This window comes from Malus domestica, chromosome 03 (genome assembly GCF_042453785.1).
Source record: "Malus domestica chromosome 03, GDT2T_hap1".
In the NCBI taxonomy this organism is placed as follows: Eukaryota; Viridiplantae; Streptophyta; class Magnoliopsida; order Rosales; family Rosaceae; genus Malus; species Malus domestica.
This window is the reverse complement of record NC_091663.1, coordinates 5,640,111-5,659,693: the sequence shown is the minus strand read 5'-3', so window position 1 is coordinate 5,659,693 and position 19,583 is coordinate 5,640,111. Positions and strand designations below refer to the sequence as shown.

At 37.8% G+C, this 19,583-nt stretch overlaps 2 protein-coding genes across 2 annotated transcripts; both read left to right on the top strand.

Moving 5' to 3' along the window:
* The first annotated feature begins 435 nt into the window (after positions 1 to 435).
* Positions 436 to 3,849, top strand: LOC139194039 (beta-glucosidase 13-like). Its single transcript, XM_070818188.1, has 13 exons — positions 436 to 791; positions 914 to 983; positions 1,129 to 1,187; positions 1,332 to 1,407; positions 1,572 to 1,649; positions 1,784 to 1,871; positions 2,017 to 2,272; positions 2,373 to 2,488; positions 2,589 to 2,806; positions 2,898 to 2,929; positions 3,020 to 3,122; positions 3,342 to 3,450; positions 3,549 to 3,849. The coding sequence occupies exons 1-13, from the start codon at positions 621 to 623 to the stop codon at positions 3,712 to 3,714; spliced, it is 1,542 nt and encodes a 513-aa protein (XP_070674289.1). The 5' UTR covers positions 436 to 620; the 3' UTR covers positions 3,715 to 3,849.
* Positions 3,850 to 15,933: 12,084 nt separating this feature from the next.
* Positions 15,934 to 19,347, top strand: LOC139194038 (beta-glucosidase 13-like). The gene is made up of 13 exons (XM_070818187.1): positions 15,934 to 16,289; positions 16,412 to 16,481; positions 16,627 to 16,685; positions 16,830 to 16,905; positions 17,070 to 17,147; positions 17,282 to 17,369; positions 17,515 to 17,770; positions 17,871 to 17,986; positions 18,087 to 18,304; positions 18,396 to 18,427; positions 18,518 to 18,620; positions 18,840 to 18,948; positions 19,047 to 19,347. The coding sequence occupies exons 1-13, from the start codon at positions 16,119 to 16,121 to the stop codon at positions 19,210 to 19,212; spliced, it is 1,542 nt and encodes a 513-aa protein (XP_070674288.1). The 5' UTR covers positions 15,934 to 16,118; the 3' UTR covers positions 19,213 to 19,347.
* Positions 19,348 to 19,583: the final 236 nt, after the last annotated feature.

Here is a 19,583-nt window from a genome sequence, read left to right as displayed (position 1 = left end):
ACATATCTAACTCTAAAATAATTACAAAATATGGAACAACATTAATATGAACAAACCAGTATATCCAGTTCCCACAAACAAGTACTTAATTCGTTTTTGTATGTACAATACCTCTTAACTTGTTACACATTTCAATAGGTTTGAAGGAAAAACGTGAAGAAATAGACTTTCACCCCCTGCTTTTTTTACCCCATCCCTAATAAAATTTTCACCTCACCATAATCTGTTCATTGAAATCTCCAAGATATTAAGTTTCACGTACGCTATGTGCACGTTCCCAACTTAATGTAAGTCATGACCTTATCACGATTAGATTATGTAGGGCAACTTAATGCAACTCTGCAAGTCATGACCTTATCACGATTAGATTATATAGGGCTATATTCTCGTGATATTCTAAATTATTTATAATGTTGCGAAGGTGTCTAGCCAATTGATATCGAAGACTTTTGGTACTTATTTACAATCTATACTTTTACTAATTATTTATTATCTGTATTGATCCACGTTCTTAATTAAATATTAAGGGTTACATGTTTTCCTCGTACATACTTTCTCTATATAAACGCCATGCGAGGAAGGCCACAACCATTCCCGTTCACCAAAAGCTCTAATTAGCAATGGCAATGAGGTTACAGTCACTGCTGTTGGGTGTGCTACTACTAACTGGCTTTGCAGCGGGAGATGGTAAAACTACTGCTGTTATACCTAGTCGTTATAGCAGTGCTTCCCTGAACAGAAGCAGTTTTCCATCAGGCTTTGTATTTGGTTCAGCTTCAGCATCTTACCAAGTTTGTGTTTCTGCACTTAATAAGTTGTTAGGGTTTTTATTTAATGTCAGACCTATTAACATACATGCAGGAAAATACTAACATGCTCATTTTGTACCCTTATATGTGTAAATTAATTTCAGTATGAAGGTGCATGGGATGAAGGTGGTAAAGGACCAAGCATATGGGATAACTTCACCCACCAGTATCCAGGTACCTACACCGGTGCCAGATTGAATTGAACCTTGATTAATACAGATTTATTCTTAACCTTTACAAGGGTTAGACATTGATGGGGGACGAGGCCTAAACCATGAGGTTTATGAAGATAATGAAAATTTTACATGGTTAATTGCAGAAAAAGTCATTGATGGAAGCAATGGGGACGTGGCTGATGATCAATACCACCGCTATAAGGTTCAAAAATATCATTAACTTTGTTCTCCAGTCCTGAATTATTCAATAGTATAAGGAGAATTAAAGAATTTACGGCCTTAAGAAAATTAAGGAGGTTGAAGATGAGGCATTTTCTTATAATACATATTGCGTTATTCTATATAGGAAGATGTAAAGATTATGAAGGATATGGGATTGGATGCTTATAGGTTCTCTATCTCATGGTCCAGATTGTTACCAAGTAAGTTGATCATCCGCATTCGCATTAATTAGTTGGGACGAAGTAGTGTGTCCATGCATGATGTTTGCTCTGAGTAATATAACCAATAATATATGTAGTTTAACCTATTTTGTTCCCCTTTCCAATGTATTTGCTTATGTTCTTAATTTTAATTATATAATTAGATGGAAAGCTAAGTGGGGGTGTGAACAAGGAAGGAGTACAATACTACAACAATCTCATCAATGAACTCCTAAACAAAGGTGATGCAACTGCTTAATCTCATATATCATCCCACCTTACAAATACACACACACACACACACACATGTACATATATACATTTAAGAGTTACATGTTATATAATCAAGCGTGTTGCTTTTATTGATAATGCACAGGTGTAACGCCATATGCGACAATCTTTCATTGGGATCTTCCTCAAGCCTTAGAAGAAGAATATGGTGGTTTCTTAAACCGTCAAATTGTGTAAGTAGTAGACTTTGATTCTCTAATTAATAATAATTCTTTATCTTCTTGACGATTGATCGTTTAGATATTCAAATGTATATTGCTATAATGCGTAAACCTTCAAAATCAGCATGCAACTGATTTTTAATTTTCCATGTTGCAGCAATCATTTTCGGGACTACGCAGAACTTTGCTTTAAGTTATTTGGCGATCGGGTAAAGCATTGGATCACACTAAATGAGCCATATACTTTTATTACTTTTGGCTATGCATCAGGAGAATTAGCACCCGGGCGATGTTCTGCTTGGCAGAACTTAAACTGCACCGGCGGTGATTCGGCTACCGAACCCTATATAGTAGCACACCACTTCCTCCTCGCTCATGCACATGCTGTTAAAGTGTACAAGACTAAATATCAGGTCATATTAATACTCAATGTTGTAATATTAAATTAATGAGATAGGGTTAATTTACCTTTTTTCATACCGTAACTAATCAAGTTTGGTTGGTGATGTGCAGGCATCTCAAGAAGGCGTGATAGGAATAACATTAGCGACAAATTGGTTTGTGCCGGTTTCTAACGCAACGCGTCATCGGAATGCTGCGAATCGATCTTTGGATTTTATGTTTGGATGGCAAGTTTATTAATTCCAAACTTATATATCAACCCAATTAAGTGTTCATTTATATGATAATAATACAAAATTTATTGATGAAATTTCAATGATTATGTAGGTTTATGGAGCCATTGACAAGCGGCCAATATCCGCACAGTATGCAAGTTCTTGTTAAAGAAAGATTACCTAAATTTACACAAGAAGAATCCAAGTTAATAAAAGGGTCATTTGATTTTGTTGGAATGAATTATTATACTACTCACTATTCAAGCGATCAACCTCATAATAATTCTGCAAATGCAAGCTTCCTGACCGATGCTCGCGTTTTTGAATCAAGTGAGTACAAAATGAGAAACCAATTATTTAATTTGAGTAATTTAAGTTCATCACAATATTTAAAATCTCATATTCCTAAATGTTGTGGCAGCCGAGCTTAATGGAGTCCCCATTGGTCCTCCGGTACGCATCGAACAATTAGCTAAACTATTTGCATTCAAAGAGTAATTGATTTTCATTTAGTTAACTTACCTTCATAAATTGGGGTTGCAGGCTGCTTCAAGCTGGCTAGTTATTTATCCAAAAGGCATTCGAGAGATTTTACTCTACGCAAAGCACAAATATAATAATCCGCTCATTTACATTACTGAGAACGGTAATTATTTTTAAACCTTAATTAACTAAATAATTAATGCTTCACATGTATATGGTGTAAAATGCAGTTGACATCTATACGTGATCTACATATAAAACTAGATGGGAACTCTCAAACATTTAGCAATCTGTTGAATCGATAGGAATGAAATGATGAATCTATAATTCTTCGCCTCTTCGTCAATTAAAAACATCAAATAAAAAATTAATTATATTGCAGGCCTTGACGAGTTCGATGATCCCACATTGTCACTTCCGCAATCCCTCAATGATACCCACAGAATTGATTACCACTACCACCACCTCGACTATCTTCGAAAAGCAATCAAGTAAGTTCTTTTTAAAAGTTAAATAAGGTTTAACTTATATCTTTTACTTATCACTACACTAGACATACTTACATTTGAAATTCGCCTTTTTTGTGCAGTGATGGTGTAAATGTGAAGGGATACTTTGCATGGTCATTGCTGGACAATTTTGAATGGGCTTCTGGATACACCTTACGATTTGGTTTCGTCTATATAGATTACAATGATGGACTTAAGAGGCACCCAAAACTCTCAGCAAGCTGGTTCAAATGTTTCCTTGGATAATGGTGAAGATATCCTGCTGCGGTTGTTGTTCGTGAAATAAATATGCCAAGCATATCATTTCCCTATTTTCATAATTGTATTCCTTTATGAATGTTCTTCCTTTTTCGTGAAATAAATATGCCAACTATATATGGATGTTTCTTTGTGTATGGACAAAATAAAAAATGGTCCCTATAACATACAGGATGTGGGAATATGATTTTCTGGGCTTATAACCTGTGGCATCTCGGGTGGCAAGAGGGACCGGAATACTCGTAACCCATGAGCGTAGTCCTTAGTCTGACATACTACGCATTGAAGATGTTACTTGTCTCCTAAGTAAGAAAACCCTAATTCAAGTCAAATTAGGATATCTTAGATATTAGATAACGCAATCATAATCGTAAGAAGATTGGATATCTTATCCTAGATTCTCGATTTGATAGGCTTACTCTCCCTACCAGGACTACTGTTCATCTTCTCTACAACTATCATACGCATTATTTCTCTACGCCTAACAGAGGCTCATCTTGCATACACGCCGCCGTCTACACATATATAGACGCGTTCATTAGAAACTTATCTTCTTAACGCCTCGCCATAGGCTATTCGTCAAGAATAGTTCATGATGTAGCTCACATCGCACCATTCTTTCTTAGAGTTACACCAGTGAGGTAATGCATTTGTATTGATTAACCTTTCAAACCATAAATCCGCATTCGCATACAACACACATAGTTTTACACCTAAATTCCACATCACATGAATTAAGGACATTCTTGATGAAATCAAGCATGTTAGAACCCATCACGACATTTACGCATTGATGATTCAAAACATAGATGAACATGAGATTTTGAAGAAAAAGGAGAACAATTTAGGAGGTTAGGCCATCTCCAACCGACTCAGTCAAAGGGCCATGGGGTTAAAAATAGTTTTAAATGACACGTAACCCGTCTCAAACTGAGGGCTAGGCCAAAGGGTTTATGGGCCCCACTAGGCTAAAAAACCAAAATCGGGCCAGCGGGTTGGTCATTTCCAGCCAGCCAACCAGCCCTGCAGCCCAGCCCACTTGACAGCCAACGGCTAGTTGACGTCAGATTACCATTGGAATTTGAATTTTTTTTTTGGACGAATTTAAAAAAAAATGCTAATTTTTTTTCTTCCTATAAATACCTATGTCATTCCTACACCATTTCTCGCATCCTTTTCACCATTCCATACTATTTTACCTCTTCCAGTAATCTTTCATTCAATTTTTTGAATAATTTTCAAATGGCCACATCTGCAATGAAAGGAAAGGCTTGGACCCTAAAAGAAGATGAAGCTCTTTGCAGGGCCTATAGATGGGTCTCGGAAGATAGTGTCAAGAGTAGTTCTTAAACAAGTGGGGTGTTTGGACTCGTACGTCGAAAAAGTACTACGAGTTCTATGGAGGCATCACTCCCCCGAACTCTGAAACTACTACGAAATAAGTGTTTTCACAAGTTATTTTAAATATTTAATTATATTACATTTAATTTCAAAAATAAATTTCCTTTAATTTTCGTAATTGTATTGTCTACGTACACCAAGCGGAGGAATTGTATATGGAGGACATGAAAAAACCCTTTACTCATCACGGTTGTTGGGAAATTTGTAAAGGGTAGGTGTTATTTCAACATCCACCTCAAGAAAGACTTGATCCTATCTAAAATTTGCACAACTAATTACATCCCGACACGTGGCACTCGAAATCCATGTATGGCCGAAGTGGCGGTTGTTCGGATGCGGTATTTCTATACCATGCACTGAAGCTTTGTAGGTGAAGCTTTGCAAGTGAAGCTTTGAAGCTAGAGCTCTGTAAATGAAGCTTTTGAAGCTACAGCTCTGTAAATGAAGCTTTTGAAGCTGTTTGACTTGAGTGATGCTCATGAATGTTTATGTTGATTGACATGAGTGATGCTCATGGATGTTGTCATGAGTGATACTCATGAATATTAACATGAGTGATGCTCATGAATGTTGACATGAAAGATGGTCATGAATGTTTATGTATGATTGTCATAAGTGATGCTCATGAATGTTTATGTATGAATGACATGAGTAATGCTCATGTATGTTTTGAAGTACTAGGCGTACTTTTGATCACCTGGTTGGTGGCATGAAGGAGAGTACGGGTTGTACATTTCATCACCTGGTTGGTGGCATGAATGGCTAGTTGCCAAATGATATTAATGTACGGGTTGTACATTTCATCACCTGGTTGGTGGTAATAGCGGCAGGTTGCCGAATAATTTTTGGAGTACTGGGCGTACTTTTGGTCACCTGGTTGGTGGTAATAGCGGTAGGTTGCCGAATAATCGTGGAGTATTGGGCTTACTTTTGATCGCCTGGTTGGAGCAATTTTGGGCTTATAGGCCTTCACCATTTACACAACATTCCAGCGCATTTTTTTTTTTTGGGATTTGCCGTTTTTTTTTTTACTACCCTCTGTTGGGGTTTATACTGATGTCTCCGAGAGATAAGAAAGATAAATTACATCATTCAAGAATAAGGAAAGTAAACCACATCACTCTGGTGGGGTGGGTGTTTATTCCTTGCTTTTGTTTGTGTTTTTCTGCTGCACTCTCTCTGTCTTTTCATCTGGCAGACAGAATGACTCATAATAATAGGAAGATCTTTTGCTTTTCTTCTTTTCTTCGCTTTCTGCAATTATCTCCGAGATTGATTGAGTAGTGGGTAGCCATGCTTTCTGCTTTTATTATTCTGTTCGTCTTTCATTGCTCTAGTAGTGAAACTGTGAGCAGAGACCCAAAGTATAAACTTTTTTGTCTGTCGGTGAAGAGGATGGGCATTCTGCAGGGTAGTATCCCTGATTTGAGAAAGCACGAGTTTTTCTTGCTGTAGCAAACTTTAAGATCTCTTACTTTGTACCAGAACCATGATACCCTGTCCCCCCTTTATTTATATACAATGTAGTTTTGGGTTGGAATTATTAAAGATAGGAATAAAATATCACAAGATGCATGTGATAATGTGATGATGTGGTTTCCAGTAACAGGATATGAATTTGAAGAAAACTTATCTTCTTCGTTGCTTTTCCTTTTGGCACTTTCCAAAAACGCAGTTTCTCTATTATTCTCAGGAGCTGCGAAACAGCTGGAGAATGTGGCATGGCGGTGGCACTGAGGGTGTTCCTACTTCTCCACTGCAATTGCTGGCAATGGAATTCCCACAGTTTTTCTTAGTGGCCAATAAGCATTCTAGCAGTAAGCACTCTGGGGTTCAGAGAGAGAGATGAACCTTGGCGAAACCACAAAGTAAAAAAAGCAGCCTGAAAAACTCAACATTCTTGCTCTTTGCAGCAGCATAGAAAATATCCACCACCCCATATTCTCCTTCCCAAAAAAAAGGCAGAGGGTTTCTCTCGAAAAGTTCTTGGACAAACAGGTCTTTGATATCTTTGACCTCTTTGGGAAGGAAAGAAGGGAACCCGGCAGCAGCGGAGCAGAACCGGAACCGTCTTTGATTTGGGTTGTGCATTTCACAGCAATGGGTGTGGAGCGTCAACTGCTACGAACTCGACATCCTCATCGCCGTCGCCAACCGCTGCGATGTCGTTTCCCTCAGTGTAGGCGGCATCGTCGTCCCCACAATACTACTGTTTCAAAGTTTCAGCTTTGGCCCCTTTGTTCTCCTCAACTGTAGATGTGAGCTGTAGAGATTCAGTTTCCCCCAGGTGATTTGTCAACCTTAGGTGGAAGCTCAGAAGACCCGGCTTTCTCTGATGATTCAACATTACTTTCCTGATCTTGTTGCTCCAGAAAGGACATAATCTAATTCGTAGATGAAGGCCATAATCCTAAAGCTTCATTGCCGGATTTGGCTTTCTCTCTGTCTTCGAACCCAAGGGCGCTATCAAAATTTTTCTCGATGTTCTTAATGCTCTCCTGGAGCTTTTTCACGGCCCCGGCGAGATCGGGAAAGTTCCCCAAAAACACTTTCCCACTGAACCACGCCATTCTAGCTGTGGGGGTCTGATTAATGCCGGCAGAGTTAGGGATCAAATCATGGCGGTATGCTTCATTAAGGAAGATCAAACGCCAGTGGGACAACTGAAAGAAGGAGAGAGAGAACGCCCTCGATGGCGGCGGCGACGGTAGCGCAGCACCCCGCATTAGCAGTACCATTCTGTTTCTTCCTGTGACCTTGTAGTAGCAAAGAGCAGTGCGTATTTTGTAATTGGTTTTGCTTTCCTCATTCTGATCATTATCCAATTTTTTTTTGGCTGGAAATGGGATGCAGTTCTTTGCCAAGAAAGCATGGCATTTGTCCAATTATATGAAGCTTTCTCTGAAAAATGAGGGTACGATTTGGCCGATACTCTTTCTAATTTTCCTCTAAGCACTGAAAACGACCTCGTCTCTGAACTGGTTGAAGCTTGCCGGTATTGGTGGTGGTGATCTGGTTGTCCTATCACTGTTTTTGGCGGCGCCCCCGGTCCTTGGTGGATAACTAATGTGACCAATGACAAGAGAAATATGACGGAGGAGAATATCACGACAAAACCCTTTAAGGGTCTCCGATGGGTCGGTGGAGGGACGACGACGGATGGGTCTTCTCCCGGCAAGATAGTGTAGGAAGTGTTGTTGGTTTGACTAATGGTGTCCTGAATACGAACCCAAAACCCAAAAAAAAAAAAAAAACAACGACCTTTATCTTCCCTGTGGGCTTGTGAGGAGTGTTTGAGATTTGGATCTTTATGTTTCTGGGTTTTTCGGGGAAAGCTTTGGGTTGTTGGATTTTTGCAGATTTTGCAGATTCACGGTGGAGGTGAAAAAAATGAAAGAGAACCGACATAACTTTTCGTGTCGATTCTCACAGATGGCGTCAAATGTTGATGCACAAAACCCGATGTCTTGGAACAACGTAAATCCGACCGTGAATCTGCAAGAAAAGTAAATAACACAAGATGTATCGTGGTTCACCCCAAGGTTTGGGATACGTCCACACTGATTGTATTTATCTGAGAGTATTTGTGAGGGAGAGAGTGTGAGAGCTTTGCTCTAGATAGGAGAGACTTAGGGTTTGTGAGGGTGAAGAGGCCTTTTTATAGAATAAGGGCTTATCCCCTAATTACATCTTTGCCTCTTCCTTTATTACATAATTACATTTTAGTCCCCTGAGTATTTATACGAGGTCTAAATACGATGCCCTAAATATGATATAAACTGTAGTCCCCCAAGTCTTCAGTCAAGAGAGTCTTTTGGCTAGAAACTTGAAATTCGGTCCATATGTGGGCCGAAGTAACTGGATGCTGTCTTGAACTGATGCTCGATATGAGGCAGTGCTCAATCTGAAATGACGCTCAACTTGAAGTAGCACACGTTGCTCGGTTGCTCGGCTCGTGACTTATGTTTCCTTGGTTGGCTCAGCTTGCGGCGTTTGAAGGTGAGGGAGTCCCTTTTATAGAATAAGGGCTCGCTCCTCAATACATGAATGATAGGCTAGAGTTGATGCTCTCTAATGATGGTGAGGGAGTCCCTTTTATAAAATAAGGGCTCGTTCCTCAATACATGCAAAATGTGCTAGAGTTGATGCTTTCTAATGACGGTGAGGGAGTCCCTTTTATAGAATAAGGGCTCGTTCCTCAATACATAAATGATGGGCTAGAGTTGATGCTCGCGGCGAGACGGTTGCTCAGTAGGCGGCGATACTCTCTAATGGTGGTGAGGGAGTCCCTTTTATAAAATAATGGCTCGCTCCTCAATACATGAATAAGGTGCTAGAGTTGATGCTCTCCAATGACGGTGAGGGAGTCCCTTTTATAAAATAAAGGCTCGCTCATCAATACATAAGTGATGGGCTAAGTCCCCCAAGTATTTTTCATGAGGCCCAGTTGAGGCCCAATATATGGTACATAATGGAGGAGGTTAGTGGACCAATGGGAGGAAGAGAAGGGAAGAAAAGAGAGAAGAGTGAGAGGCACGGGATCATGAACCCTTCCCTTTCAACTCGTGCGCAACCCAGTTTCAACCCGATTCCAAATCTGGCAAATTTCTGCCATTTTTCTCGTTGATCACCACCATCCATCACTTGAAAATCACTCATGTGGCCTCCCATCCACCATTTCAACCCAAAAACAGAGAGTTTTGGTTCCTGTTGATGCACAAAATCGGATGTCTTGGAACAACGTAAATCCGACCGTGAATTTGCAAGAAAAGTAAATAACACAAGATGTATGGTGGTTCACCCCAAGGTTTGGGCTACGTCCACACTGATTGTATTTATCTGAGAGTATTTGTGAGGGAGAGAGTGTGAGAGCTTTGCTCTAGATAGGAGATACTTAGGGTTTGTGAGGGTGAAAAGGCCCTTTTATAGAATAAGGGCTCCTCCCCTAATTACATATTTGCCCCTTCCTTAGTTACATAATTACATTTAATTCCTCCGAGTGTTTATACGAGGTCTAAATACGAGGCCCTAAATATAGTATAAATAGTTCCAATTTCGTGAAGGCCGACGCACGGCTTCGTGGGTACTACGCGACGATCCACCTATTTCTAAAACACTTCTCTGGAGGTCAGGAACAAAGCCCAAACAGTTTTAGGGGCCGTGGTGTTGCGGGTTGATCGGATAAGGACACCAAAATTCTAGGGTTCCGACGAGTTCTTGGCGATTTGAAGCTTTTCCTGGCCAAATTGGACTTGGCCACAGGTATAAGACCCGCTTTACTCACTGAGATCTTAATTTCTATGAAGTTTGAGAATTTTTAGAAATAGTTGATTTTTTCGGCAAGTTGGGGCGGTCGACGGTCGGATACGGAGGCGCGTGGGTCGAGGTATCCCCTGACCTTCCTAGGCTAAACTTCATACCCAATTCCTGATGTCCGATTAATGAAATTCCATTGTTTTGGTACAATTTCGCTAAGGTCCGTTACTTGGTCATTATAAGAATCGACGATCTAACTGTTGGATCGTTACTAAACTTTAATAGCTTATTATTCGTAATATTTGAGGACCTTAGGAACTTACAGATTGGGAATCCGACGTATGGATCTCCCCAAATTACATTTGTAAGTTTGTAAATTAAAACGTTGACCGCCACTTGAATTTGCAATTGGCGAAGATCCAACCGTTGGATCATAATGAAACTTTAGTAGGATGTTCTAGAAGTATAATGTAGATCTTTGGAAGTTACGGATCGAAAATCCGAGGTACGGATCTTCCGGATCGAGTTACGTAGGCTTGCGGACCCTACCGTCGACCATTGACCGACAGTTGACTTTTGGTCAATGGGGTTCGAATCATTTTAGAATGTCCTTGGGGATGTGTTTTATTAAGTTACGTGTTCTATCGATAAGAATTCTGAGACGGTATTTGATAATTGTTCTAGATGACGATTGTTCGTGACACCTTGATATTGGTGCAAGGGAGTTGTAGCGCGAACTCTAGGTGAGTGGGCTTTTGGTTTTCTATATACGTATATATGCTCTACATTTTCCCAGAAATGTTTTAAATGGATTTACGATTTTAAATGCCATGTCAATTGCATTACATTTTAGAATATGCATTAGAATATATATATGCATGTTGTTGTTTGACGTTGCGGACGCTCAGGTAAGCTTCAAGTGACATATATTGATGATAGTGAAATGTATTGTTGTGATTATACGTAGATGCATTTAGAGCTCATTATCCTGCACCCCGATGTTAGTGCTCCCGCCCGTGGCCAGGGCACATCTTTCACGTTATGTTCACCTCTTGCACCGCACGCTCACCTTGGATCCAAGTTTGGTGCACAACCCTGTCGTACAGACCATAATATGTGGTTTCTACTCGTAGGTGACCCGCGATTGTTTGCACAGCCTTCACGTGATCGTAGCACTTGAGCGTACTTATCTACACCAGCCTTGTCGTACAGACTACAATAGGTGGTTCGGACTCGTGTGCAGGCATACTTGACGAGCTATAGATTCCGCCGTACATGTCACATTAGGTGACTCCGGCTGGCATACTATTTTACATTGATTCGTATCACCTGGCTTACACATTTTATGGTTGAACATCTTGACCTGGCATACCTCTGTTTTCACTGTTTCTAAGCATTATCCTTATGTACCTACATGTTATTATTTTCTGGGAAATTATACGAGTTTTACAGTGAGGGGTTATTACTTTCAGAAAAGAGAATTGTGTTTTCTAAAGTTTTGTTTTTGCCCACTCACCCTTTTGTTTTTCGCCCCCCCAGGTTCTAGTAGCAAAGTTTCGTACCGACGAGGATTATTGGCAAATCTTGGTGTAGACGATTACCATCGATGGTATAATTCTCACTCTATTTTACTGTACTGTACTTATGCTATGTCATCACGTGTGAATTGGGTTCATTCCCGCTCACAGCTCACTCTGTATTTAGGCACTTTTAGGTTTAAATTTATTCACATCTTCCACATCACTACACTTTATGGCTTCGTCACCTTCCAGGTGTCGGCCAGCACAGCTCGATTCGGAGTCCTAGTGGACATTTCGGGTCGGGGTGTGTCGCATACTATTTCTGAAATTGAGCCATAATAGTATTTGTGGAAGGGAACAAAATAAACACTATTTCTAAAACTAAAGCAAAATAACCAACAGCTAAAACTAAACCAAAATAACTCGTACTATTTTTGGAACTACAGCAAAATTACACACTATTTCTGAAAACTGAACCAAAATAACCCACACTATTTCTTGAAGGGAACAAAATGCACGATTTTTATAACTACAACAATATAACCCACAAAATATTTTAAACTGAACAAAAATAATCCACGCTATTTCGGGAACTACAGCAAAATAACCCACGCTATTTCTGAAACTGAACCAAAATAACCCCGTACTATTTCAGAAATTAAACTAAAATAACTCAGATTATTTTTGAACATGAACAAAATAAAGACAAAGTTTTGACAAAATAACACAATCTTGAATCTTGATTGATCGCACGTCTTTCTCCAAAAAATGGTAGTCTTATATACTGCTATTTAATAGTATAATCTATATATGGATTACTTTTGATTTGGCTATCTATAACTGGTTGAATTCAACTTCATGAAATTTTTAGTCCCCTCTTCTCTGTTCTCTCTCCTCTCTCTCATGTAAATTTATGGTGTTTTTTTTGTGGGTTTGAAAAACATATAATACTTTGATAAATACGTTTTTCCCTTTTTGTATTCATGGCCCTTTTGGGATTCTTCCGTCAGGAGCAGTGTCTGGAAAAAAAAAATTGACATAAGGACTGTTGAGAAACGTATCAAAACTGTGTTGAGCAACAAAAAATAAATAAACAATTTGACAGCAATTAAATTGCAGGACCATCAAATCTTTTTACATACAAAAATAGCAATATTCTATGAATTAGAAAAACATACAAAAATAGCTATATTTTATGAATTAAAAAAACAAAAATCTTCTAAAGCTCACTTTAAAAATCAAGTTTTCTACATACCCATAGTGAAACAAAGGACAGTTGGTTTTGTTTATTAGTTTGGCACATGTGGTGGTTGGAATAATGAAAGTGGGATGGTGGACGGCAGTGAAAAATGGAAGTGGGGATGGTGGACGCCATTTCATCATCTTCATATTTAATAAGGTAATAGGCTTTCCGTTAGGGGCAAGTTTGAAAAAAAAAATTATTGTGTTGAGCTTTTAGTTTGGTCGCGAGCTTTTATGTTTGGAGGGCTGGTATATGAATAGTTTGTCATTAAGATTAAATTTTAAGTTTACCCGGATAAAGAGGGGAATGAATTAGTTAGAGCCTTTTGTAACCAAAAAGAGTCGTTGGAGTTTTAATTACATACCGTCAATGACAATAGTATATTAGCGTTGAACATCTTTGTGGAAACAAGAATTATCATAATTTTTTGTTTTTGTTTTTGTTTTTTTTAAATAAATGTTTACGAGTGTACTTAATAATTATTCCACATCTGGTATGAATGAATTTTCCGATTTGGTGATGATTCGATCAGTTTGTTTGGTCATACTTTGGTTTGTACCTCCCGATGCTTAGTGTTTTGATCACTTAGTATTCTGTTATGTGGATCTTAATATATGTTAGTTTGTATTTACCTGATACTTATGATCTTTGCAGCTTGTACCCGATACCATATGCTTCTTGTTAGTTTGTATTTACCTGATACTTATGATCTTTGCAGCTTGTACCCGATACCATATGCTTCTTGCTTATTATGGTTTGCTTCTGTTTTGGTCACTTCTGATGTAAGACAAATTACATTTGCTTCTTGTATTAAAAAAAAAAGGAAAAGGAAATTTGTTGTCATCATTTATACACACACATGCGCGTATGATTCCGAAGAGAGTATTGCGCATGTTACAGTGCAAATTACAAATCTCTAAGGATTGTTGAGAAATGTATCAAAACTGTGTTGAGCAACGAAAAATAAGGACTGTTGAGAAATGTATCAAAACTGTGTTGAGCAACGAAAAATAAATAAACAATTTGACTGAAATTAAATTGCAGGACCATGAAATCTTTTTACATACAAAAATAGCAATATTCTATGAATTAGAAAAACATACAAAAATAGCTATATTTTATGAATTAAAAAAACAAAAATCATCTAAAGCTCACTTTAAAAATCAAGTTTTCTACATACCCATAGTGAAACAAAGGACAGTTGGTTTTGTTTATTAGTTTGGCACGTGTGGTAGTTGGAATAATGAAAGTGGGATGGTGGACGGCAGTGGAAAATGGAAGTGGGGATGGTGGACGCCATTTCATCACCTTCATATTTAATAAGGTAATAGGCTTTCCGTTAGGGGCAAGTTTGGAGGGCTGGTATATGAATAGTTTGTCATTAAGATTAAATTTTAAGTTTATTAGGTTAAATAATAGTTTATGGTAGTATTTGGTTAAATTAAAGTTAGGTCCAAGTTCTTTTCATTAAAGCTTCTTTTTTTCCTTGTATTTTGAGAGGTAAAGTTTATGTCCCTTTTAACTAGATGTAACTTTCTTTCGTTACCAATAAAATTCTCTTGTATCGCAGACGTTTCTTAAAAATAAAAAAAAATAAAAAAAAGTTTTATTCAAGATGGATGTGTGAATTTGTGTATATAAAACCTTTGTCCCAAGAAAGTACAGAACTAGAACTAAAACTTTACCCTTTACACTCTCATATTCTAATTACTCTCTTAGAAGTCTAGAACCAGAACTATGGAACCTTTTTGTTCCCGTTGCCTGCTATCAAAACTACAATATAACTAATTTTTTCGACAATTTTGCTGTAGCGATGCATTAGGCGTGAACCCTCCAAACTAGCATAAGGATACATCTCTATTTCAATCCACTTTTTGACAATTTCTACAATATAACTACTTTTTTTTTGACAATTTTGCTGTAGCAATGGATTAGGCGCGAACCCTCCAAACTAGCATAGGGATACATCTCTATTTCAATCCACTTTTTGACAGTTTTGGTGTAGTGGTCAGCCTTCTAGAACACTTTTGTAGTCTTTTATTATGTTACTGAGACCAGCTGAATTTCCTTAACAAATTGTCAAATTCCAAGCTGGAATTAAACATATCTAACTCTAAAATAATTACAAAATATGGAACAACATTAATATGAACAAACCAGTATATCTTCGTCCATGAGCGGTAGGTCTCGGGTTCGAGACTTGGGAGCAGCCTCTCCATAAATGGGGGTAAGGCTAGCCGACATTCACCTCTCCCAGATCCTGCGTAAAGCGGGAGCCTTGTGCACTGGGTACGACCTACTGAGACCAGCTGAATTTCCTTAACAAATTGTCAAATTCCAAGCTGGAATTAAACATATCTAACTCTAAAATAATTACAAAATATGGAACAACATTAATATGAACAAACCAGTATATCCAGTTCCCACAAACAAGTACTTAATTCGTTTTTGTATGTACAATACCTCTTAACTTGTTACACATTTCAATAGGTTTGAAGGAAAAACGTGAAGAAATAGACTTTCACCCCCTGCTTTTTTTACCCCATCCCTAATAAAATTTTCACCTCACCATAATCTGTTCATTGAAATCTCCAAGATATTAAGTTTCACGTACGCTATGTGCACGTTCCCAACTTAATGTAAGTCATGACCTTATCACGATTAGATTATGTAGGGCAACTTAATGCAACTCTGCAAGTCATGACCTTATCACGATTAGATTATATAGGGCTATATTCTCGTGATATTCTAAATTATTTATAATGTTGCGAAGGTGTCTAGCCAATTGATATCGAAGACTTTTGGTACTTATTTACAATCTATACTTTTACTAATTATTTATTATCTGTATTGATCCACGTTCTTAATTAAATATTAAGGGTTACATGTTTTCCTCGTACATACTTTCTCTATATAAACGCCATGCGAGGAAGGCCACAACCATTCCCGTTCACCAAAAGCTCTAATTAGCAATGGCAATGAGGTTACAGTCACTGCTGTTGGGTGTGCTACTACTAACTGGCTTTGCAGCGGGAGATGGTAAAACTACTGCTGTTATACCTAGTCGTTATAGCAGTGCTTCCCTGAACAGAAGCAGTTTTCCATCAGGCTTTGTATTTGGTTCAGCTTCAGCATCTTACCAAGTTTGTGTTTCTGCACTTAATAAGTTGTTAGGGTTTTTATTTAATGTCAGACCTATTAACATACATGCAGGAAAATACTAACATGCTCATTTTGTACCCTTATATGTGTAAATTAATTTCAGTATGAAGGTGCATGGGATGAAGGTGGTAAAGGACCAAGCATATGGGATAACTTCACCCACCAGTATCCAGGTACCTACACCGGTGCCAGATTGAATTGAACCTTGATTAATACAGATTTATTCTTAACCTTTACAAGGGTTAGACATTGATGGGGGACGAGGCCTAAACCATGAGGTTTATGAAGATAATGAAAATTTTACATGGTTAATTGCAGAAAAAGTCATTGATGGAAGCAATGGGGACGTGGCTGATGATCAATACCACCGCTATAAGGTTCAAAAATATCATTAACTTTGTTCTCCAGTCCTGAATTATTCAATAGTATAAGGAGAATTAAAGAATTTACGGCCTTAAGAAAATTAAGGAGGTTGAAGATGAGGCATTTTCTTATAATACATATTGCGTTATTCTATATAGGAAGATGTAAAGATTATGAAGGATATGGGATTGGATGCTTATAGGTTCTCTATCTCATGGTCCAGATTGTTACCAAGTAAGTTGATCATCCGCATTCGCATTAATTAGTTGGGACGAAGTAGTGTGTCCATGCATGATGTTTGCTCTGAGTAATATAACCAATAATATATGTAGTTTAACCTATTTTGTTCCCCTTTCCAATGTATTTGCTTATGTTCTTAATTTTAATTATATAATTAGATGGAAAGCTAAGTGGGGGTGTGAACAAGGAAGGAGTACAATACTACAACAATCTCATCAATGAACTCCTAAACAAAGGTGATGCAACTGCTTAATCTCATATATCATCCCACCTTACAAATACACACACACACACACACACATGTACATATATACATTTAAGAGTTACATGTTATATAATCAAGCGTGTTGCTTTTATTGATAATGCACAGGTGTAACGCCATATGCGACAATCTTTCATTGGGATCTTCCTCAAGCCTTAGAAGAAGAATATGGTGGTTTCTTAAACCGTCAAATTGTGTAAGTAGTAGACTTTGATTCTCTAATTAATAATAATTCTTTATCTTCTTGACGATTGATCGTTTAGATATTCAAATGTATATTGCTATAATGCGTAAACCTTCAAAATCAGCATGCAACTGATTTTTAATTTTCCATGTTGCAGCAATCATTTTCGGGACTACGCAGAACTTTGCTTTAAGTTATTTGGCGATCGGGTAAAGCATTGGATCACACTAAATGAGCCATATACTTTTATTACTTTTGGCTATGCATCAGGAGAATTAGCACCCGGGCGATGTTCTGCTTGGCAGAACTTAAACTGCACCGGCGGTGATTCGGCTACCGAACCCTATATAGTAGCACACCACTTCCTCCTCGCTCATGCACATGCTGTTAAAGTGTACAAGACTAAATATCAGGTCATATTAATACTCAATGTTGTAATATTAAATTAATGAGATAGGGTTAATTTACCTTTTTTCATACCGTAACTAATCAAGTTTGGTTGGTGATGTGCAGGCATCTCAAGAAGGCGTGATAGGAATAACATTAGCGACAAATTGGTTTGTGCCGGTTTCTAACGCAACGCGTCATCGGAATGCTGCGAATCGATCTTTGGATTTTATGTTTGGATGGCAAGTTTATTAATTCCAAACTTATATATCAACCCAATTAAGTGTTCATTTATATGATAATAATACAAAATTTATTGATGAAATTTCAATGATTATGTAGGTTTATGGAGCCATTGACAAGCGGCCAATATCCGCACAGTATGCAAGTTCTTGTTAAAGAAAGATTACCTAAATTTACACAAGAAGAATCCAAGTTAATAAAAGGGTCATTTGATTTTGTTGGAATGAATTATTATACTACTCACTATTCAAGCGATCAACCTCATAATAATTCTGCAAATGCAAGCTTCCTGACCGATGCTCGCGTTTTTGAATCAAGTGAGTACAAAATGAGAAACCAATTATTTAATTTGAGTAATTTAAGTTCATCACAATATTTAAAATCTCATATTCCTAAATGTTGTGGCAGCCGAGCTTAATGGAGTCCCCATTGGTCCTCCGGTACGCATCGAACAATTAGCTAAACTATTTGCATTCAAAGAGTAATTGATTTTCATTTAGTTAACTTACCTTCATAAATTGGGGTTGCAGGCTGCTTCAAGCTGGCTAGTTATTTATCCAAAAGGCATTCGAGAGATTTTACTCTACGCAAAGCACAAATATAATAATCCGCTCATTTACATTACTGAGAACGGTAATTATTTTTAAACCTTAATTAACTAAATAATTAATGCTTCACATGTATATGGTGTAAAATGCAGTTGACATCTATACGTGATCTACATATAAAACTAGATGGGAACTCTCAAACATTTAGCAATCTGTTGAATCGATAGGAATGAAATGATGAATCTATAATTCTTCGCCTCTTCGTCAATTAAAAACATCAAATAAAAAATTAATTATATTGCAGGCCTTGACGAGTTCGATGATCCCACATTGTCACTTCCGCAATCCCTCAATGATACCCACAGAATTGATTACCACTACCACCACCTCGACTATCTTCGAAAAGCAATCAAGTAAGTTCTTTTTAAAAGTTAAATAAGGTTTAACTTATATCTTTTACTTATCACTACACTAGACATACTTACATTTGAAATTCGCCTTTTTTGTGCAGTGATGGTGTAAATGTGAAGGGATACTTTGCATGGTCATTGCTGGACAATTTTGAATGGGCTTCTGGATACACCTTACGATTTGGTTTCGTCTATATAGATTACAATGATGGACTTAAGAGGCACCCAAAACTCTCAGCAAGCTGGTTCAAATGTTTCCTTGGATAATGGTGAAGATATCCTGCTGCGGTTGTTGTTCGTGAAATAAATATGCCAAGCATATCATTTCCCTATTTTCATAATTGTATTCCTTTATGAATGTTCTTCCTTTTTCGTGAAATAAATATGCCAACTATATATGGATGTTTCTTTGTGTATGGACAAAATAAAAAATGGTCCCTATAACATACAGGATGTGGGAATATGATTTTCTGGGCTTATAACATGTGGCATCTCGGGTGGCAAGAGGGACCGGAATACTCGTAACCCATGAGCGTAGTCCTTAGTCTGACATACTACGCATTGAAGATGTTACTTGTCTCCTAAGTAAGAAAACCCTAATTCAAGTCAAATTAGGATATCTTAGATATTAGATAACG

Coding starts and splice junctions, on each gene's coding strand:
- LOC139194038 (XM_070818187.1), top strand. CDS start 16,119: ATGGCAATGAGGTTACAGTCACTGCTGTTGGGTGTGCTACTACTAACT. Junction 16,482..16,626: donor CTTCACCCACCAGTATCCAG/GTACCTACACCG, acceptor GGTTAATTGCAG/AAAAAGTCATTGATGGAAGC. Junction 16,906..17,069: donor ATGGTCCAGATTGTTACCAA/GTAAGTTGATCA, acceptor TTATATAATTAG/ATGGAAAGCTAAGTGGGGGT.
- LOC139194039 (XM_070818188.1), top strand. CDS start 621: ATGGCAATGAGGTTACAGTCACTGCTGTTGGGTGTGCTACTACTAACT. Junction 1,872..2,016: donor TTCTTAAACCGTCAAATTGT/GTAAGTAGTAGA, acceptor TCCATGTTGCAG/CAATCATTTTCGGGACTACG. Junction 2,489..2,588: donor TTGGATTTTATGTTTGGATG/GCAAGTTTATTA, acceptor ATGATTATGTAG/GTTTATGGAGCCATTGACAA.